The 23,175-nt window shown below is 42.0% G+C and overlaps 1 protein-coding gene across 4 annotated transcripts in view; it reads left to right on the plus strand.

Moving 5' to 3' along the window:
• LOC117269538 (mediator of RNA polymerase II transcription subunit 13-like) overlaps positions 1 to 23,175 on the plus strand; it is a 95,925-nt gene that overhangs the window by 62,568 nt on the left and 10,182 nt on the right. The window contains exons 4-15 of one of the 4 annotated variants that reach the window (XM_033646594.2): positions 1,513 to 1,596; positions 14,245 to 14,390; positions 15,775 to 15,981; positions 17,694 to 17,858; positions 17,966 to 18,122; positions 18,231 to 18,335; positions 18,597 to 19,253; positions 19,589 to 19,802; positions 20,033 to 20,111; positions 20,236 to 20,357; positions 20,514 to 20,610; positions 20,758 to 20,975. In XM_033646594.2, coding sequence (XP_033502485.1) covers positions 1,513 to 1,596; positions 14,245 to 14,390; positions 15,775 to 15,981; positions 17,694 to 17,858; positions 17,966 to 18,122; positions 18,231 to 18,335; positions 18,597 to 19,253; positions 19,589 to 19,802; positions 20,033 to 20,111; positions 20,236 to 20,357; positions 20,514 to 20,610; positions 20,758 to 20,975 — 2,251 coding nt within the window. The remainder of the gene's footprint in view (positions 1 to 1,512; positions 1,597 to 14,244; positions 14,391 to 15,774; positions 15,982 to 17,693; positions 17,859 to 17,965; positions 18,123 to 18,230; positions 18,336 to 18,596; positions 19,254 to 19,588; positions 19,803 to 20,032; positions 20,112 to 20,235; positions 20,358 to 20,513; positions 20,611 to 20,757; positions 20,976 to 23,175) is intronic. The other 3 variants (XM_033646595.2, XM_033646596.2, XM_033646597.2) reach the window with 3 other exon arrangements.

The following is a 23,175-nucleotide window of genomic DNA, read 5'->3' on the forward strand; positions in this document are numbered from 1 at the left end:
CATCATGATGATTTCGGAACAGACTTAGGAACAATGAGTTTAATATGGTTGGAACAATGGGCTGTCAAACCAATGCGCAGTTCCCAGGAAAAGTCTGCTAGCTGCTAGGCTAATTTATGCACTGCTAATAACATCAGCATGTTGTACTTGTGGGGAAAACATGCCTAGCAAAACACGTTTGTTTTATCAGTTAACCTTTTGAGTCATAATGGAATCAAATTTTACACTTTTGTTTAATGTTGTGGCTATCAGACCATGTTTACTTGTGTTTTAGGGGTGTTAGTTGAATGAATCAAACTTAACTGCACCTCACAGTCGCACAGTTACCCCACTGCTAACCAGTGTTTTGGATGTGTACTTGTAGGACACAACACCAGGGAAGGCAGGCTCTAATACAAACAAAGAAAATGTGAGAGCAATACCTTTGGTCTGACACTTTAACCGATTTCTGTGGGGGATTCGATTTTCCCTAACCAGTCACTAGAGACCAACGAATCTGCCTGAATGGGTCAGCACCATTGGCAGGCCAGCATACGTCTGTGGTGTGCCGAAAAGTTGGAGTCTGCACACCATCTGACAGTTAATGTAGCTAGCAGATACGCCAGATCTGCCAGAATCACATTGTGAACATTACTGTCCGTGCAGACAATTATTTGTCAACTTGGAAAGCTACCATAGCTTTTGCCCTGTAGGCTGATATTGTTTGTTTTGTCAGCTGACAGTTACGTGGATCAGGCTGCTGGCTGACACATTACACTTTATTTAAACAGTTTTCCTGGCCCTCGTATTAACGTTACGAGTTAAGCGGAGCACCACTTTAAGTCCACACCGAGCGTTGTCATGCCAACATAAAGTAGTAACAACCAAGTATGGTGTTGGGCGATATTGAGAAGACATGAGGCGGCTATCTTGTCTATAGTGCTTACCATTGTTGTTGTTACTCCTCATTTGTTCTGGAACACTGCTTGACAACAACTTGACAAGCTTGACAGTGGCCTAAGTCCCACCCATGGCACTGATTGGCTAATGGAGTCCAACTGTGGCTCTCATTGGTTATTGTTTATTTTAACCGAGAAACCACTGTTTCATGTCACGGTGCCAGACCAGAATCAGTTAACTAGAACTTGGAGTAGGCTGATTCAAAGGTCTGGACCCAGGCAAGTTGAAGAGTTGTCTTTTGCACCGTTTAGTTTAACGTAGGATTTTTAAAGGCATTTAGACAGAATTTTGTGTGGGTGTTGTGAAGTGTGTGTTTTTAAGATTTTCCTTTTTACTGCAAATATATATTTACTCCAAATATCGGTTGTCAGTCTCCTTGATTATTAATATTTGGTATCCACAACATCAATAAACAACTGCGCCTTGTATCAAAACTTCTCTAAGCCTCTCGTGAATACTATTTGTTGCATGATTCATATGGAAGTGCCTTATACAAGATTTTAAACCACTTTTTCCTTGTCTAATAAATTACTTATCTCCTCTGTTGGCTTCTTCTTCTCTTTACTGCTGCAGATGTTTGATGGACAAGGGGTTTGTGAGGATCGGGAAGTGGTTCTTGAAGCCGCATGAACTGGAGGAAAAGTCTCTGGGCAACAGGTAAGAAAAACTTTCATCACACACCTCATTGAGATACCTTGTCATTGCACTTCTTCAGCATGTTTTGTATCCCATTGTATCCCATGAGATTTCGTATAGGCTGTGAGAAACACACACTGCAGAAGTCCGTGTGTGTGACCATGTGTGACACGGCGAGGCATTGTGAGAGGCTTTCATGTGAGTCAGTATTATTTGTCTCCTCTCCTTGATGTTCCAGCGGCTGGCTCATGGTGTGAGACTATTAAAAACCAGGACAGTGAATGGTGGTGAGAGGTGAGAGCTGAGCTGAGTCGCGCTCCCACAGCTCTCCCGCTCTCTCTGGGTGAGGGGAGGGTGTGTGTGTGTGCGTGTGTGTCAGTGTCACGCTGTGTGAGTGTGTAGGCAATGTGGGAGACAGACAGAGAGACTGAAACAGAGTAAAAAAAGAGGGGTAGGTGTGATGACAGTTGCTCAACTTGTTGCTTCAGCCATTATAGTTCCCTCTCACAGCTCAGTCTGCCCACTTCAGCCTCTCCTGCTGGTGAGGATGCAACATTCCTTACATCTCTAACATAGCGGTGCTTAAATGCTAAGTATTCAAGTAGGAAGCCACTTAGCTGTCAAATGGCTCATTTTAGAAATCTGCTAGAATATCGCTTAGAGGCAGCAAACAAACAAACAAAAAAAACACCCATCCTTTTATTTATATTTACTTCGTAGGTTTTTGAACTGTAAAGCCGCAAATTGCACTGTCATTCAAATGTGGTGCAAATTAAGAGATACACAGGAAACTCTCGCTCTTGAAAGTTGCTGACACAAGTGCAGTCTGCTGCGATGCGCCGTAGCAAACTCTGTTCAGAGCAGGTGGAAGTCCCTCAGTGAGGCACAGCGCCTGACATCTCAAGAGAGTGTGTGTGTGTGTCGCTTGTGTTGCATACGTGTAGTGTTTTGAGAAATACTGCAAGGAAGTCTGACGTGACTGTGACATTTTTTCGCACCTTACCACTCCTGGTAAATTATACTGCGCTACAGCTGATGAATTAAAGGGAGAGGAAAAAGCTGAATATATGAGTGGAGACACATAATGAATGCAGGTGCTTCCATACGAGGCACATGAGAGGTCACCGAAAGGTTTGATGAGAGTGGAAAGGATGTGAATCAAATGAACGCTTTACACTTAATACTCTACCTGGACAGCAAACTTTTTCACAATGTGTCTCTCACCCTCGCCGGCCACACAAGGTGACCCCAGCTCTAATTACCACGGATGCCTTTTTCTGCTCTTTTTTTTCCTGCGGTTGTGACATCTTTTACAGATTCTCTGCACATGTTTTGGGTACATTATTCTGTTTGGCAGGTGGAAGCTGCTCATTAATTATCATCAGTGGTGCTTAGAGTGCTTAAAATATACTCAAATACAAGTACATTTACTACCAATAAAAAAACTGACTCAAGTATAAATTACCTGGTTAATAAATAACTCAAAGTACAAGTTTCTTTTCATTTTAACCCTTAAAAAATGGAAGTCCCGTGGACGTCCTCAGGAGATTGTTGTTTGCTTGATCCTGTTAAAATGAATCAACAATCTATACAGTCTTTAAGAACCGTAATAGCTAAAGCATTGATTGTTTTGCTGCAGAAAGCTAAGGCTTCTGTCTTCTGTATCATTATGTCATTACGTTACGTTACGTTACCTTACTTGTGGTGCAAACGTGGCGACTAGTAGTGGCCCTAGGAAATCATTGTTTGGATAATCCTGAATATGTCAGAATATGTCCTGAATATGTCAGTCTAAAATAAAAACTGTAACAGCTAGACTATTCATTCATTTGCAGCAGTAAACTACAACTACTGTCTTCAGTGATATCACATGTACTCATCATGATGACATCATTATGCTATGTTTGTGTGCGGTGTAAAACCACATAAAAACATGCAGTGGCGCCAGTGGAATGAATAAAGAATCTATCAAAGTGCCTTTGTACTCTGCTCATGAAAATTAGCATATCCCAAAAACTAAATAATGTACATAGTTTAAAAAAACTTAGAGAGTGTTTTGAAATATTTTGTTGATATCTCTACGTTTAGAAATCTTTTGGATCAATGTTTTTTGTGTTTATTTTGTAAAATTTATTGAAAAAAAAAAAGTCAAATTTTCTTTTAATTTTTGACACAGTGTCATTACTATTATCAGTTACTGTGGTTTATTATCTTACCTTTCAGCTTGGGTTGTATGGATTGTATGGATTTGACGCATTTGAAGATACTCCTACTACTACATACTAAGACATGGCACGACAACAAACAAAAATACCAATGTAGGCACTGGTGGACCATTTCTATTGCAAGTTTAAAGGGTTAATCATTTTTAGGGTGCAGTAGTCAGTGCAAAAAAATAATGAGCACTTGTTGCTGTTACACATGACAAATGAACGTTAGCTTGGTAACCACATTTATACCGCCAGTATGTAGAACTTCCTTCAACGTGCTTGCAGAGGTTAGAGGAGGAATTTCTGAAAGCAGCACAGCAAGCACTTCATCATGTAACCTTTGTTTTTTTTAGATTTTAGTATAAAAAGTGTGGTCAGATGTGGCCAAGGATTGTTGCTGGAAGCTGCATCTTGTTCTGGGGTTTTGCCGTCATTATCACGTCATGGCCGAAAAGGCAGGTGGTGCGTCTTTTCTGCCAGGCAGCTGGAAGTTTGGCATCTTCGTGCGCTCTCTCCCCCCATACTCAATCCCCACATTGAGAGCAGAGTAGCTGTTATGACGGTATAAATGGCAAATGTAGTGAATTAAAATGTAGATCACTGGTTCAAAATTAGACTTGAAAAGAGTAGAAGTACAGTTTGGAAAAAGGGAACATGAAGAGAGCTAGTTCCTGATAAAAAAAAAATACTTTTCAGCTTATGTGTGACTTATAATGAGCAATGAAAAAGTCAGAACTGGGTGTTTGTGGACTGTTTAACAAAATCACCATGTTTGGCACATGTTGCATGTGTGCAGCAGAAGTATTTTGGAAAGTAGCTGTATGGCCCTGATTATCACATTGGAAAGGCTAAGGTTTTGCTTGGAAGAGAAAGGAGAAAGAAATATTTAGACCAAATATAACCAACATTACAACTTAACAAATGGGAGTGAAGCTTAGAGAGTCACTGAAAGATCAGTAAATAACATTTGTGTGGGAAGAAGGAAGGTGTGAAAGACACTGGGTCCAGAGTGTGTTTGTGTGCGTACAGTATGTATGCACACTAACATATGTTGAGATTCGCTCTCTGAAATTACGCTCTGAGTGCAGAGATTTTACATGTGTGAGTGTCTCTTTTGTACATCATGTAATTCCTCTTGGTCTTGACAGCTCTGTATGAATATGTTGTCAGCTGGTACGCCCCCTGCTGAGCCAATCCTGACTTGTTCTGTCTGTGAATTATTGAACATCCTGGAAGGAGAGACAGAGAGGGAGAAGGAGAGAAACAGAGAGAGAGACATTCTTGAGCACACAGAGCACAAACAAATACAAATCTTATGTAGATGTCTGCACTAGCCGTGCTATTTTCATGCCTGCACTCTGCGGGTGTTGCGTGTATCACATTGTGTAAGTGAACCATGACATTTTTTCCTTCCACATGTCTCCACTGCTTGCTTTCAGCACACATGCAAGCACACATACTGTCCTAAATAACCACACACACACCATCCCTCCTTCCCAGAATAGCAGTGTTGCCCCACAATTGACAGTGTGAGCCCTACGGACCCCTGCAGATCCCTGGCCGTCAGTGTTTTCATGCCATGAGGGAACATTGCTCAGTTAGGCATACACTGACCTCCTGCCTCAGCTGTAACCAGCTCCTTTGTCTCTTCTTCACTCCCACACTGTGCCTTTTATCCCCAACAGGGGGCGCTTCGGTGCTGGTATCCATGCCATGCCCCCTTACCCATGCCAACTCCTGTGCCTTGGCGTCGCCGCCTTTGTCAGGCTTATCTGGTGTTTATCTCGTATGTGTCCCCGGGGCATGGCGAGGATTGGCACATCCAGGACACATCCAAACCACCCTCCTCCTCCTCCTCCTCCTCCTCCTCCTTTGACACCCCCCTCCCACCCTCCTCTCTCAGCACAACATTCATGCTCTCTTTGTGTCTGAATGGGAGGAAAGCACTCTGGGTTGGTAACGGATTGCATCAGACGCTGAGGGGAGCGAAAGAGAGAGAGTTACAGGGATACAGAGAGAGTGATAGAAGAGGCACGGGAGAGAGGAAGAGCAGGGAGGAGGCTGTGTGTGTGTGTGTGTGTGGGGAGGTGGGGATCAGAGAAGTTGGGGGGTCGTAAATTAATCATTACTATAGACGGCTGAATGGATGTATTAGAGTCTGTCTCTCTCATTAGTTCAGTCAATTCTATGCATGCCAAGTACACTACACAGTATATTTGTTAATCTAGGTGCTTTCATTCGCATTAATGGCCATATACTCATGCATAAATAATGTTCATATTTTACAGTGTAATAGAGCTGTCCTCTGGTGCTACACCATGAAACAGAAACAAGTCGCTCTGCCAGTTTAAACTACTTTTTGAAAAACCAAATACCTCTCCTCTCCTCTCCTCTCCTCTCCTCTCTTCTACCCAGGAACCAATGACATTGAGATATTAGCCATCTCCTAGGCAACAAACATTTGGTGTTAGGCCACATCGCAAGGTCATAGAATCTCCAGGAATAAAAACAACACAGACAAAAATTTTTTTTACTGATGCTAAGATCGTTTTTTATTTTGTGCACAGTTACAATAGCATGGCAAATAGATGTATGCTGGGGGGGAAGGAAGCCAGGGGGGAGTTGTACAAAGTCCTCCCTAATATGAACAAAAAGATAATTTAATCAGGTTTAATCACAAACAGACAAACGAGAAGAAACAACAATAATAATAATGAGCAAGCAAGAAAAAAAATATATAATTGGTATGTTTGGTTAAATTTTTCCCCCGGTGCTTTTAGGGGCTTAAAAATACTTGGAATCCCAGCTGCAATATGTGAGAGAAAGAAAGTCACATGCTTCTGTGTCATTTAGCCTTTGTTTTTTAATCTTCATGTAAAATAATGTGACTACCAAGTGTGATAGATTTATAAAGGAAAATTAAAACCTTGTAATTTGTTAGATGTTAGTTAAAAGTTAAGCATTTTTAACTGTTACCACAAAGAAAACATTATCATATATGTGAAATAGTCGATCGGTGAATGGTGTACAGTAAGATCCCAGTTGTGTTGTATGGATTTTCCTACTGGTTGACTCAGGGACTGGCTGATAATTGGACTGGTTACAAAGGTGACTGACAAGAAAAATGCCCCCATGAGTGGCTGATTGATAGATGGAAGCTTTCCAACCGACTGGCAGACAGATGAGTAAGGTTAAATAAGTATCTGACTGAATGAATGGTGACTAAAATACTCTCTGACTGGCTTATTAAGACCAGTTGTGAAAAAGGCTCTAATAAAAGTTAAAAGGTTTGGATTTAGAGCTTTAGCATTTGGAAAGAGTGTCGAGTGAGGAATTCTTAATTAGTTTTTCAATACATCAGTCAGTAAATACTTGTTAGTGGGGCCATAAAGGAAAAGTCATCCCGTTCATTGCTGCTCTTGCTGTTTATTTTTCCGCCGCCCATACTTTTGTTTTGCAGTCAACTACTTTTGCAGACATTAAAGCTAGAAACTCAAGTCAAACTTCAGGATGTTTATAATGGAGGTCAATGGGAGGATCATTAAAACGTACTTCTTTCAGAACTCTTACTCGCTCTTCAGGGGCATGTTCAATGTCAAAAAAGGTATGCACCGTTTTGCTACGAATTTCATGTCTTGAAACGGTGTGCAACAGGCTTTGAGGCACATTTTCTCTTGTTAGGTGGGTTTGTCACCTTTACCCAATCAACAGCAATGTGTCTGTAAACCAAATTCTTGTAGATCTTCACCTGTTGGACATCAGTTTTTGTTTTATTTTACATTTGCTTTGGCAACATACACACATTTTCCCATGCTAATAAAGCCCTTTTGAATTGAATGGAATGAGACCCTACCTTGTTAAAAGGCATTGCACCTGCGTAACACAACAGGGTGTTCAAACGCACCACCGTTTCTTTTTAAATTAACATTTTGCTACTTCATTGGGCACCTGCCTTCTGAAGGGTGGAAGTAGGCAAAGGCAGCAGAGGCCTATTTACGGTTCTCTCCTGCTCCCATTGAGAGAAACCACTACTATCTCTTCCACTGAGAAATTGAGCTTAACCATGGTGCAGTCAAGTTGCAAAAGTCCCCATAGTGTCCCATATTGTTCCAACAACAAGCCAAAGCGTCCATTTGTAAGTTTCTGCAACTTGCTGTGTTACAGTGATCTGAAGAGACGAGGGCGCCACGATCAAAATTCTTTGTGGGAGTGCCTATGTCTGCAGTCCTTATTTTAATATAGAATATAACCATTCAACCCCCAAAAGGCTTAAAATGTGAAAAAAGGGGGCAGCTCTGTCAAGTTTTGTCTGGGAAATCTGGGGAAGAAGCCAAATGGAAAATGTTACCTTGCCAGGTGCAGCTATGGCTCCTGGCCCTATGCTTTACTGCCTCCACCTGTTAAGTTTAAGTTCCTAGCAGTGAGAGTTGATATTATACTAAAATCTATTGGAAACTTGTTATGACAGATAATTATGAAAACTTAACTATGTTTGCTAACTTAGCATTAGAATCATCTGTTTTAGAACACTTGTACAATGTTAGCATGTTAGCATGTAACACTAGCATGTTAAAATATTGCAGTGTCTTGATGAAAACATGTCGACGACTCTGTTGACATCAGTCATTGTGGAAAGACTTTGTGAAAATCATTTTTACCCTCCACTCTCTATGTTTTTTCCAACCGGAAAGCAGACAGAAGTGAGTCTTTGCTGCCTTTTTCTACTTCTGCTCTCGCAATGCACAATGTGAAAATCCCCTATGGTAACCAAATTTGCATTACCTATCATAGCAAAGGCATGACCCGCCCTACTCTCATTCATTTGCTAGTAGTTTGATGAGTGGTGAGTACTTGGGTGGTTGAGTTGGTTAGTTTTGGCAAGAGGAGTGAGATTGGTGAGGGTTAAGATAAGAATGTCAGGGTAAGCCGATCAGAGGCAGAGTAAGACGGGTCATGCCTTCGTTATCCTAGGAAATGCAAATTCATGTTGTGTTCAGGTGAAGGATCACTTCAGAGAAAATCCCTCTGTCTTGGCTTTTTTCCAAAGGATCCAGCTGAAAGCCACTGCTATGTAAATGACAATGAAATGTATTGTTGTGCGACTGTTATTATTATATGTGTTTTAGCCCATCAGTAGCTAAAAGGCTTTTATGGAGAAGTCACTGTACTGATATCAGCTGCTGACATCTTTATTGTCCCTCATTGATTGACTACATGAACTGTGAGCCATAAAAATATTAATGTACTACAGGGGAATGAGATAATGTATGATGTCATGTTTATTTTGGTGTTTAAGTCATTTTAAGATAAAAATTAAGGAGTGCCACCTTTTTGTTCATCCTGGTTAAATATTTGGATGAGTGAAATATTTGCATTTTCTCCTTTGAAGCGTGTTGTTCTACATGTGTTTTGGGCCTCCCTGGAGACAGACAGCAGAGAACATGTGGTGCGCTATCCCCCAGATTTCTAATATTACCAGGTAAAACCACTGAGAGCAAGAGAGAGGGAGAGAAGGAAGAGAAAAAAACCCCACGTAGATCAATAGAGAGGATGGTGATACATCACAGCAACAGCCTACCAACAGATCCTTTTCCTCTTTTTTTAATTAGGACCACAGATATGAAGGTGAACACCAGCGCTAGCGCAAAGCATTCACAATCGTTCTCTGCTGTTTTTCAGGACTAACAAGAAATCTTTTTTCCTGTGCTTCTTGTGCCCGTAGAGAGGGCGATGACTGTGCACAGTTTGTGTCCTTGAGCACCTTTTCATTGTGAATCCATATAAATAGTTGGAGCAGTGTTTGAGCACAAACATTGTGATAGCAACACTGGCTAAAACCACCCACTGGGGGCCTCTGAATAATACATCAAGCGGACTGCATCCCCCTTATGCTCGTGTTAATACTGGAGTGTCATGCATGCATGCTGGAACATATGCACACACCTGCGTTAGCCTGAGAGCCATGGTGGGATTTGTTTGTATGGAATAAATTTATCGTGCTGGTGCAGTGGAAGGACTTTTAGAGCATGTGTGTACATGCTGCTCGCAAGAGCTTACAAGAGGGTAAACATCCTCTACATCGGTCCACCAGAGCAGTGTTGACACTCTTGTGTTTCTAAAAGATGTGTTCAGAATGTGTAGGAAGGGTTAGGCAGCGAGAGAGATGAAGATAACTCATAATAGTGCTGCTGCGGTGGCAGACAGAGAATTTAAGGTACAGATTAGGGAGATTAATCCCTCAGATTTGAGTGAATCTAAGAAAATGCTATCATGCCTGCTTAGCGCGTGTGACTGTTAATGATATCTTAACTCAGTTATCACATCCTGGGCTTTAGATTCCTCGAACAGTGGAAACAGAAGCTTTGTGTGCACATTTTTTTTAACTGTTTATTGCTTCCTAACTCTAATCTAATCTTGTTTTATTTTTGCTCCCACTGGGTTAGACAAGAGAGCATCCCCACAAGCGAGATAACGGATGTTATTTTGTGTGCATGTGATGTACGCACAGATGCACGTGTGTCAAGTCCATGATGCATGTCGGACATTAAACGGCTCCCCTGCTGGCTGGTTGGCAGCGTCGTGATGGGGTGAAAAGACACATGTTGTCGCGTGAACCCAACACAGTCGCTTTACTTTTTGTTTTGTTTTTTCTCAGCAGCATGCAAACGTGATGCACACGTGTGAGTTCGTATGTAGCTGCAATAACTGTGGGATTATCTGCGTGCGTTTGAGCTTCCCTCTACATGCATACAGTATTTACATCTGCACATATATGAGAGCCTGACTATATTTTGCAGGCATATAAGCTAAGTCGCACATGTAAAACCAAATGAAATAGACACACACACACACACACACATGGACAGAGATGTGTGTTCGTGTTCTCCGACTCGACATTCCCTGATTGATTTCACCATAAAATTGTGCTCAGTAGCCACCCATTAAAACTCTGATCTCATCGATATGTGTGCAGCAATTGCAGTGCGTGGCACTGAATTATTCACCTCCTCCTCTTTCTCTCACACTCGTTTTGCTCTCACTCCTCATTTTACACTTTATCTTTCCTTCCTTGTCCTCCTAATTTCCTCCCTATCCCTCTGTTTTCCCTTTACATCTCCATCTTATTCATGCATCCCCTTCATTTCTCTACCTTTAGTGCTCACTCTGTCTCCATCTCCTTCTATTGCTGTCTTTTCCTTCGACCCTGCTCTTCCTCCTTTCTTCCTCCTCTCACGCTCACTTTCTTTTTTCAGTCCCCCCCCCTACCTCTCTCCCTCCGTCTCCTCTCTCTATCTCTCTCCAGTACTGTCAGCCCTGAGGCGAGTCTCAGCCATCACTCCTCTTCATTTATTAATACCTGTACTCATACAGCCCAGCACACACAGCTGCCTCACATCTCTGTCCACTGTCCTCACACACACACACACACACACACACACACACATGCAAACACACACACACGCACGCTTGCCGAGTGCACAAATGTCCCCGAGGATGCAAGAAGCCCAGTGTGTCCACACACTCACACCCGCTTACTGTGCAGAAAAATGCCCTTTGTAAAAGGACAGGGAGCATCAATCTCCCAGCTGCGTCAGCCTACAGTTTGATGCTCTTTTTGTAGTTCTGCTTTTCCCTGACTCGCATTTAATTGCACTTTATTGCAGCTGTAATAGATCTTAGGTCATGATTGTTGCACATTAGTTAATGGTGAGACTGATTGCTTGTATAGTTTATCAATTATAACTGTGTACCCAGCTGAACTTTCCCTCTGTACACAGTATTAAATGCCTTCGATAATTTTCATCAGTCGCCTTTTTTTGGGGGCTTTGCTTTGCAATGTATCAGGTAGATTTAATTGAGAGCACCAAGGTGAACAATTCTTTATCAGCATGCAGTAATTCCAATGGAAATATCAAAAGCAGCCAGCCATTAATTCTGTTGGATTGCTGTCTGATTTTATGATGGCGAAAGAGAGACGGCGATACAAAGAGAGAACAGATGATTTCCGACAGTGATTCCGAGCTATTTGGCCAGAGCTGCGTTTTACGAGGGGTCTTAAGGGAGTCGTGTTTTTGTACACACATCAGTCCCGATCAGTGCACACACATCTCATAAAAATATATAATAACAATATAAACAGAATTATCAACACAAGAGGGAAATAAATTCTAATGGATGCTTCATTTCACAGCCTTATTTAATCTGTGCAGTGCAGGCAGAACAGAAAGTGGAACACAGTGAAATACATACAATTTAGAAACCAATCAACCAATCAGCCAGTGAAAAAACATAAAAAACATTATTTTTCCTTAAGCGCCCTTAGTTGTGCCTGCTCATATAGGTAAATTGCATAATTGGAGCATGTTTTCAATAGGCTGGTGAATATGTTGAATATAAATTGTTTGTGCAAATGTGCATGTAGTTAGCTGGACTGGTACTCTCGACTTGCAGCTGTTCCCCTGAGTGTCTCCATGCAGCTATATATAGCGCTTCATATGGTGTAATGATGCACTGAGGACAAGGTTGGAGGGCAATGACATTGAAAGCATTTTGACTCATGTACAGATGTGAATTGAGGAGATGATAGACAAGTGCTGTGTGTGTGTGTGTGTGTGTGTGTGTGTGTGTGAGCGAAAGAGTGTGTGTGCTTGTGTCACAGGCTTGTGTATGCATATGTATGTGCTCTTCCTCCTGTGATTGTGCATCACTGTGTTCAAACCACCTGTTATGAGGGTATGTTTTTGACTGCCAGAGCATCAGGAATATTTATGAAGCAGGGAAACTGGCCTCCTCTCTCTTTGGGTGCACTCGGCGCCATCTGGAGGCAGTCACCGTCAATGCCACAAGATATTTGGCTCCCTCAAGATTGCGTTTAGTTCTGCCCATGAGTGACTGTGGAACTGGCCATTTTATTGAATTTGATGATCCATTACAGCTCAAATGGAGGTCCGGCTCCCTTAGGGCAAAGGAGATATTGCATAGGCAGCAGGGGTAATCACGAGGAGATTACAGTACCTGCTGACTTTATTGTCAGTCTGATATATATAAACCAAGGTGGTAAGGAGCTTTATAGATTAAAAATATACATCAGTGAAGCCGTCTTGTAGTTAATGATGTCCAGCCCGCCCACTGGTATGTAGATTGCAATAAGGCCCCAACAATTACTCCTCTGTGATTAAAAAAAGGAGCAATGCGTGATAAACTATGCCGAGGCTGCGTAATAAAGAGAGCGCTGCATATGTAAACATGTAGTCACCACAATCAGTCATAAGCAAATGAGGATTTATACCTGCAATAAGAAGCCCATGTGGGGAATGATGAAGATGATCAATGTAGGTAGAGCTTAGCGAGGCTTTTACAAAGACACATTCTGAGTGTTGTTCTCCAAATTGCTGTTTGGAGAAAAGCAGTCATCATCTGTCACGCTGCCGCCTGAAAGACATATTCATGTTGTACACTTGTTTTTTGATAGATGTGATTTTAGGGGTTTGTTTAATCTCAAGTTTAGCACAATTAGATGTAATTTTGATTTGATTTAAAGCTCAGTTTAATTATGTTAACAGTTGAAGCGGACAAAGATTCTGTTTTACAGTGCAGTTACGGTGCATATTGCCAATTAATTAAAGGGCAGGTCCATTTGCATAGAAACTCCCACTCAGCCAATATCAAAAAATGGTGACATAGACTGCCCTCCCTTCCTTCAACCCATATTTCATATCATTCTGTAGCTTTTCAGAAGTGCTTTGCATCTAGGTAAACCCAAAAATTCTAATTTTGGTTGTATGTCTAAGCATAAAAATATTATTTTCCCAAGCTGTCCTGAAAGCTTAATTACCATGTTACCTGATGTAAGTTTCTGCACAATGTTGTTGCTACATGTAAACCCATGTACTGCTGTGGAAGCCATGTACGTACAGTTCCGAAAGTCATACAAGAACACAAACTAGCAGTGGCAGCAAGACCAGTAACTCTTTGTGTTCTGCAAGGTAAAATTAGTGTTTCTGTCAAAGGAGTCCGGTAGCTGTGGACGAGGGCAGCAGCAAAACATACTTGTACCTTCTCAAAAAAGGACCACCTAATAAAAATCTATATTACTTTAGGTGTGTGCTTTGTTAAGATTAATTTGACACTACCTTGTCACCAGACAGCCCTTTCCTGATGGGAAAACTAAAGCCATTATATCACCCTCTTCAAAACCACCAAACTCCACTGACAGAAACAGTAATTTTACCTCACAGCACATGGGAGTTGCCGGTCTTCCACAGACTCAATTGTTCAGTTTGTTTGTGTTATTATAGCTTTGCTGCTGCTACAGAATGATAGTGAAAGATTTTGTTCACATCTTTCTATGATCAGCTCACTACACACACACACAGAAGATCTACACCATCACACTCCTGTACTGTTTTCGCTTATCTTCAGTCCCACATTCTAAACCATTACTGTCTTCTGTCCCCAGTGAACACCTATCATGCTCCTTCTCCTTCTTCCTCCACGGGGAGAGCAACGTGTGCACGAGTGTGGAGATCGCCCAGCACCAGCCTGCACACCACATCACAGAAAACCACATCCGCCTCGCACAGACCTCCGCCACACCAGTACAAGGTGATACCACAAGGCCATTGTTTCTTTTGTTTGTTTGTTTATCTTTTATGAACGATGTACAGAGAACAAAAACAAAAGTATGTCCAGTAATAGGGGTGTAACGATTCATTTTTTCAACGATTCAATTCATATCATTTTCCATGGTTCCGATTCGATTCAAGAACGATATTTGGCTCATCTAGAACGATACGATTCGATTCGATTCAAGGGCTAGAAATCGATTCAGTAACTTTTTTTGTTTTGCCAAAAACTGAACCAGTGTGACTGTGAAATACATACCTGAATACTGTGGACAGTCAAGGGGAGTTTTTTCTTGAAAGAGAATCAGGGATTAATTAATTTTGGATACAAATAAGTAAACGCAACGATTAATGGCAAAAACATTCACCTTTTATTAAATACTATAATTATCACAAGTTCAGAACCTGCTGATCAAAAGACAAAAAAAGTGTGATCAACATTCCTCCAGGCTGAATTACAACTGAACAGTAGGTTTCCCTGCTACTTCTCTTGTGATTTTCAATCAGTATAAGAGGAGTACAATAATACACAAAAATAAAGTGCAACCTAAAAGGTTGAATGGACAGTAGGTTTCCCTGCTACTTCTGTCATTTTACTCAGTATAAAAGGAGTACAATAATATACAAAAATAAAGTGCAACCTTACCTATCAGGTTGAATGGACAGTAGTTTCCCCTGCTTCTTCTCTGTCATTTTACTCAGTCAGTACACATTCGACAGACAGCCACCGACTTGTCCAGAACACCTCCTTTTTTGCAGAAACCAAAGTGTTTCCACACACTCGACTTCAAATTTGGCTTGACAATCTCCAGCTCGTCCGCCTCCTCTTTGCTGTTAGCCATGCTTCGTTTTGTTTTGAGTCGGCACTACCGGCACATGCCGATGACGTCACACTCAGGGAGAGTGAAGCGAATCGAGCAACTTTACAATTAGAAGTGATAAAAATACATGTATATAACGTTGTCGTGCTTAAATACAACGCACAAATGCTTAGTAATCGATATAATCGATTTTTGACCTTGTAAATCGATTTCACAGCGATATCGTCATCAGTGAGGGACAACTTGCCAAGGCTCTATCGATGCAGTTAGATTGTAGGAAAATAAATCGATGCATCGATGTAATCGATGAATCTTTACACCCCTATCCAGTAAGCATTCACTGCAATAAAGGACAACCAGAAACTGATGGACATGTACAATACAACATGCCATATTGTACTAAACATGTGAAATGATCAAAGTAGCATTAGCAACCTTCAACAACATAGTGAAGTATAATGACATAAATGAAATTATTTAAGTTTACTTATTACACCATGCTTTATATCTTCTCCTCTTCCACTCTGTTTTATCCGTCTGCAGTGATCCTGAGTCCGTATGGTCTGAGCGGCACTCTAACAGGTCAGGCCTATAAGATGAGTGACCCAGCAGCACGGAAGCTGATGGAGGAGTGGAGCTACTTCTACCCTATGGTACTACAGCAGAAAGAGGGAAGTGGAGAAAAGGAAAAAGAGGAAGCGAGCCAGGCGTACGATCGCAACTGTCACGCGGCAGTGGAGGTCATCGTAGGTATGGAAGAGTCAACATGTTTGTTGGATTTAAAAGAGTGCGGAACCCTCCCTAGGCCTCCGTGTAGATTCACAGGCAGTTTGAGCTGAGGTATTAGTGGATGGGGTGCTATTGAAGTGTACTTTGGCTGCAATGATCCTCACAGTCTTTTATCACATCTCAGAGTGGGAAAGGGGAAGTGACTGTTAGGGAGGAGAGTGCAGGAAAGACAGAAAGGAAAGATAGGGAAGTGGAGGCAAAAGCCCCGGGGAGTTACTCTTAACAGCTTTGTCTAATCAGTCTGATCCCACAGCGTCAGTTTGACCTGATTATAATCAAAACTCCTATGGATACCAGTGGCTTTTACATCTAAGAAGGAGAGTCTGTCTCAGCTTTGCTTTGAAACGAAAGTGAAGAGGAGAGTGTGAGGGGATTTAAGATGATATGTTTTTATATAAGCAGTGAAAGTGTGTGATTACATTAATGGATTAAGAGCAAGTGCAGTGCGTATACTGTAAAGCTGCTGTACTTATAATATGTATACATTACTATAAATATATGGATGCCTTTCTTCAGCAAAATATGAAAGGAGCTGTATCTGACATTAGACCTTTTTACACAGAGATCATGCAATAGGGCTGCTACAAAGTCCCGTTGTTATGCTGCCTTTACTTTTTTACCAGAACCGAAAAAACAGCAGCATTATGCTGTTTCAATGTGTGATTTTAGATAGCATGCCAGCAAAAGAAGTGTGACGGGTGTGATGTTTAACACAACAGCGTCAGCCTCTATTATGTCATATAACATACACATCAACAGTGCTTTCTAAACAATAAAAATGGCATGACATGACATTTTTGGCTGCTGTCCTCTTCGAGTTAGCTACTAACTGCTGTTAGCTGCTTTTTTAAATCTCCCAAGGGTGGGTCGCACACATAACACGTCGTCAAAACATCACACCCTGGCCCAGGCCATGGTCCCGTCCTGTTGGCTGTCCCTTTTACATAGACATTAAAGGCGAGCCAACTCTTTGCCCCTAGTCTGTGATTGTACCTTTTACAAAGAATGGCGAGACGGAAAAACAGCGTGACATTCCCACAAGCAGTGTAAAAGAGGCTATTTTGAGCATTCAGAGCCTGAGCTAGGATTGCTTTCACACAGCCTTCAACATGGAGGTGGCTAAGCAGGCAGTGCTAACATTGCGAACAGTGCTAATAACGACAGAAGTGGTGGTGGTGAGGTTGCACTTCCATGATGATGCTGTTCTGCCACCATCATGTTTCGGCACAGTGTTATCACAGTAATGCACAGTATGAGCTCACAGCAGCAGTGATTAGCTAGCCATTAGGATACGCTCAGTGGGACAGCCGATGTGGCTACAGCAAGAAAGAACAGAGACGCTCGGATTAGAACACACACAGAGGGAGCATGACTTCATTCTCTGCTCAAGACACCATTACTCCACTATAACTCTCCATAGCAAATAGTCGTTTGCCGCTATATTAATGCTCTGAAAGTCGCTCCTCTAACAAATGCGTAAGTTGATGAGGGTGAAGATATCTTTAGGCACAATCATTTTGTACAGAATTGTGTAAAAAAACAGCTGTTGTTTTAACTGATTCCTCCATATGGTCCTCGTTTTTGACAGTTTAAATAAACCTTGCAGTTAAAAATGAGCACCAGCCATGTTGTTTCATAACAGTGAATAATGCCCTTCTTTTCCATCTTCTTAGGTGGAGTAAGGATGACCTACCCAGCTGCTTTAGTGCTGATTGCCCAGGGGGACCTACCAGTGGAGCAGCCTCCACCTGTTCCAGCAGCTCAGGGCCTCAGCAGGGAGCCAAACCACTGCAGCGTACCACTTACACCACCAACGTCACCGCAGCAGCCCTGCTCAGGTAACAAATTAGCACCTACCTGCAGGACATTACATACATTAATTATTCATTAAAATCCCGTGCTCAGTTCTGTATTATGATACCTGTCCCACCCTCCATCTTTTCAGCGGACAGCGGCTTTGTGACCTCTGTCTCCAGCGTCCCCACACCGGACAGCAGCATGGGGGTTGCCAGCATAAGCCCAAAGCATTCTGGGAAGAAGCTAACCTGTCAGGTCGTCCATCAGGCCTGGAGGGAGTGTTATCTCAACCAGCCTCAGCACGTGTAAGTTCAACCATTGCTGAGTTTGTGTCCTCTGGTTGGTGTGATTATTATGGAAGTGCAGTGATGCAGTTGAGCTGGTGCCCTCATGGATCTGTTTTTTCCCTGTAGGCCGAATCCGCCAACTGACATGACGCCTAAAAAGGAAGTGCCAAATGGAGTATCCATGTGGGACTTCAATGATCTGGGAGCGAGAGCATCCTGCAGCTGCTCCAGGTACCACAGAGCTGCACCCAAGCTGTTCAGTATCAGCACTGTACTTACATGTACAGCAGCTGAGCTTTGTGTTCATGCTTAGTGCAAAATAATTATTTATATTCAAAACCTTTTTCAAGATGGATGCTCCAATTCAGACAAGAGAACATTTAAAATTAAAAAACTTTAAAGTCTGGGAAAAACTAAACTAAATGTTTTTGTTCTTTAGAGGGTTTTCAATAGTTTTTGTTTTGTTTTTTAACCCACTTGACTCTGTTGCAGGTTGAAGCAGCAGAAGCTGAATTTGACCACCACACCCACTGCCAACCCCCAGACTAGTGCCAACCCCACTCAGTCCTCTGGCCCGTCATTATACCCTCCTTCCCTGCCCAAACACAAGACCAGTGACAAAACAGAAAAGGCTGACAAACAGTCCAAGAGGCCGGCCATGATCCCTTTCCACCACCGTCTATCTGTCACACAGGAGACCCCTCTGGAACAGGACTCACCCGGAGGGCCCCAGCTCGGGGGTCTTGTGGCGCTGGAGCCATCCTTGGAGCCTTTGGCTGCGCTGCCAAGCTGCAAGTATCCCAAACCCCTCTCCAATGGCAGAAAAGCCCCTGATTCCCTTCTGCATTCGCCAATGTCTCCACTTCCCCCCACACTCAGCCCGCACCCTCGAGTGCAGGACCCAGAGGTCCTGGATGGGCCTGTGGATATGCCCATCTGTCAGGATGGGGCTTCGGGGCTGGGGTTGATTACCAGCGAGACAGCTGTGTATACTGCTCTGCTGAGGCAGAGGGAGAATGGGGCCGGCTGGTGGAGAGGATTCAGGACTCCCAGGACTGATAAGACTGACTTCAGACCCTGTGAACTCCCCAGTGATAAATTAGAGGAAGTGAAGACGGAGACGGCCACCGAGGGGACTCCACTAAAGAGGTAGGCGAGGGACACCATAGTAGTGTTTTGCAGAATTGTAGGTGTAGTTTGGAGAGGAAGAGTATGAAGTATAAATACTCATAAATGGAAAAACGTCCAATACAAAAGAATCAACAATAAAAACAGCAGGATGTGAAGGGATTAAGCTCCATTATCAGCTACTACTAAAACTAATTTGTGTGAAGCATCCAGTGAGAGCACCATAGTTATTTATGAAATATGAGATAAGGTATGAGGACACAAAAGAAAGCAAGCAAGACAGAAATAATTTACCACTACTACTGCCACCAGTACTGCACATTATTTCATTACAATTGTTTCTTTGTCTCCTCCAGACTTTACATGCAGACTCAAAAGAGATTTAAAATCTCAGAGGAGCGGCTGAGGGACCACATCCACACTTTGGGTCTGTTCCAGCAACCGGGTGTGGAGGCACTGCGGGAGCCTGGCGACGATCCCTACGACTTTAAGGAAGGAGACATCGAGTACACTTTCTCTTCTTCCAAGAGGTTAAAGGGTCAAGGGCGAGAACCCAGCAAGAAGGCCAAGGTAGGACACAGTTTAGAAACACAATGCAGTGACAGTTAAGATTCCCAAACACTGTCATCAATATTTAAACCACAGATCACATGACTTCTTGGGCTAGGGCACAAAATACAGCACGTTTTATGTCTAATCCATGTAATCTTTATTGAAAAGGGGGGCTCCTGGCTTTTTATTTTGGTTAAATATATTTATTTTGACTTGAATTGATCTGAGAATATTCTACTTTCCACCAGGGAGAAGAAATCACCAGCAATGGAGCACTGCCTGATGGGAAAGATGCTATGTCCATTTTTAACTCCGCTCCAAAATCAGGTGGGACATAGCCACCACCAACATCAGCATCATACGCATATTCTATAACAAACTGAGTGCGATCCATATTTCAGAGTGCAGGTAATCATGGGAAATCTGCAATTATCTAAAATTGTTTTTTTAGATGAATCAGGTCAGGATGACGGAGCTGCCAAAGCCAACCCTTCTCTGACGAGAGAAAAAGATCTTGTGGTCAACATCTCTGATCTAGACAACATATTTGATGAAGATGAGGAAGAGTTGGGGGTGAGACTTCATCATTTATGCACTATATTCTTACATATTTTGTTTTGTTTTTTAACAAATTATCCACTTTATTTTATGCTTCAATGTTCTTAAGCAAAAATATTAATTAATATTAATTAAAACTGATCCTCTATTCTTATGTGTAATAATTTGTAGACTGTTTACCCCAACCAGCACTCAACCAAGCTTCCAGTATCAACAGAAGATCGCCCTCTGGGGAAAGAAGGGAGAGTTGCAGTACCTTATCCATCAAGTGAGTCACTGCCAGTTCTGTAATCTTGATGAAATCCATCTAACTGCAGTTTTTATCTGTAGTCTCAAAACACCTGTGTAAACTACATTTTTCTCTCCTCATCCTCCTCCTCTCTTCCTCTCTGTCTTCATTTATGTCTCCTTTCAGCAGTAGCAGACCTCCAGAGGATGTTTCCCACCCCACCTTCTTTAGAGCAGCACCCGGCCTTCTCCCCCATCATGACGTACCGTGACACTCCGAGCCAAGAGCCCCCTGCGCCCAGCGGAGCATCTGACCACCTGCCACCTTTAGCCTCCACCCAGTTTACTGAGTACAGGATGGAGATTGAAGAGGGCATGGTCAGTCCCCGGCAGGATGATATCAAGGTGAGGAGAGGTGGATCGATCGGCAATTACCAGCACATGTAGCGGCGCATTCAGCTTTGTTCATCATGTGTTGAAGTGTAAACTGAGGAAATTACACTAAAGTATGGGAATAGAGACTTAGACTGGTTAATTACTTTCATAAATTACTTTTATCCATTTAAAACTCTCATCAAGAGGAAGTCGATTCAAGGATTTGTTGACTGACTGGCAGCTGGTCAGGCTCACACATCATGGTGGAGTTGTTTCACTGATACCTGTAGATCGCTAATGAGCTGTCTCTGTGTTGTGAGACAGACATCTGTACTGACTGCAGCTGGGGGATGTTAATTATAGTAGAATGCACTTTGTGGCCACTATTAGTTCCATCTGCTCTTCAACACAAACATCGAGCTCCTCCAAAACAACAAGTATTGTAAGTGCAGCTTAATGCGTAAAATATTCAAACGGAATTAAAAGGTTCAGTTTAGCATTAGAATGGATTGGATCTAAGTAAATTAATGACAACAGCGTGTTAGCTCCAGATGTAGTCGATTTTCATTGGATTGTACTTCAGCCTCTATCATTCAGAGAGTGTGCTGTAGTATGTAATCAACATGTTTTCAGTGCTAGTTAACATGGGGAACAGTACCTTGTAAAGTAAGAGTGGTCAGGGGAGGTTTGTGAGACTTGCTCAAACTAACAGGAATGAAAGATTTCGTCGTGATTAACTGACAATAAAATGTCGAGAGGCTAGAGGGGGCACATGATCACCAAAACTAGAGTCTATAAATGTTGTTACAGATGTTGCTTTCTTTGTTTTATATTGATGGGAAAGCTAAAATGTGGCATAAAATGTGTAGGAGCAACTTAAGTGGTTGCAAATACACTGGTGCACTTAAAGTGTTTGAATCCACATTTAAACATTTTTTACCGTTTACCTCTATTTTAGGAACATTTACTTAAAACTACAGTGCCCAACTTTTAAAAGGACATTACTCAACCTTTTTAGAAAACTGAAGAATAGTTTTGTCATTTGATATTTTTAAGATTTATGTCTATAGGCTAGGGGCTGAGAGCATTGAGCTGTTGATATTAGTCTTTTTGTGTGATTTGTTGACACTTAAAAAAAGTATACAATACTGCCAGCCATATTCCGACCATGGCAGTACATTTAGTTATTCAAATGGCCCGTATAGTCCAGAGATATGAACCCAACAGAGTGCTTCCAATATTAAAAGCAAAATGGACTCTTAACTGGTACAACCCCAATTCCAAATAAAGTTTGGTGCTGTGTTAACGGTAAATATAAAGAGAATTCAATGATATTCAAGTTATTTTTGACCTACGTTTCATTAATTACATTTATGGAGGCAAGACATTTAATGTTCAAGATGATAAACTTTTTTGTGTAAATAAATAATGATTCTGAATTTGATGCCTGAAACACAGTCCAAAAGAATTTAGGACAGGGGCGTGTTTACCACAGTGTGACATCACCTTTTCTTTTAACATCACTCTCTAAGCATTTGGGAACTGAGGACACTAATTGTTAAGTGTTGTTACTTAAGTTTTGAAAGAGAAATTCTTTCCCATTCCTGCTTGTTTATACCACTTCAGTTGCCCAATAGTCCGCGTTCTCCATTGTAGTATTTGGGGCTTCATAATGCGCCACGCATGTTCAATGGCAGATAGGTCTGGACTGCAGGCAGGCCAGTTTCGTACCTGCAGTCTTTTACTACGATGCCACAGTGTCGTAACACGTACAGGATGTGACTTGGCACTGTCTTGCTGAAATAAGCAGGGATGCCCCTGAAAAAGTTGTCTGGATGGCAGCATATACTGCTCCAAAACCTGTATGTACCTTTCAGCATTCATGGTGTCTTCACAGATGTAAGAGTTACCCATGATGCCATGGGCCCTAACACCCCCATACCATCACATATCCTGGCTTTTGAACTGTACACTGGTAACAGTCTGGATGGTCCTTTTCCTCTTTAGCCCAGAGGAAATGGTGTCCATGATTTCCAAAAATAATTTGAAATGTGGACTCGTCAGAATAGGTTTTACACAGTGTCATAACTTGGACTGGAATTGTAGGTTGTAAACAATTGGGGTTGTACTTTAATATAATATGTCCACTGAGTGTTCATCAAATACAGTGGAATTGCATCTCTCTAGGTTTTCCCAAATAACCTTGTGTTAAATTACACATGGGCTACTC

Source organism: Epinephelus lanceolatus, chromosome 19 (assembly GCF_041903045.1).
Source record: "Epinephelus lanceolatus isolate andai-2023 chromosome 19, ASM4190304v1, whole genome shotgun sequence".
Classification (NCBI taxonomy): Eukaryota; Metazoa; Chordata; class Actinopteri; order Perciformes; family Serranidae; genus Epinephelus; species Epinephelus lanceolatus.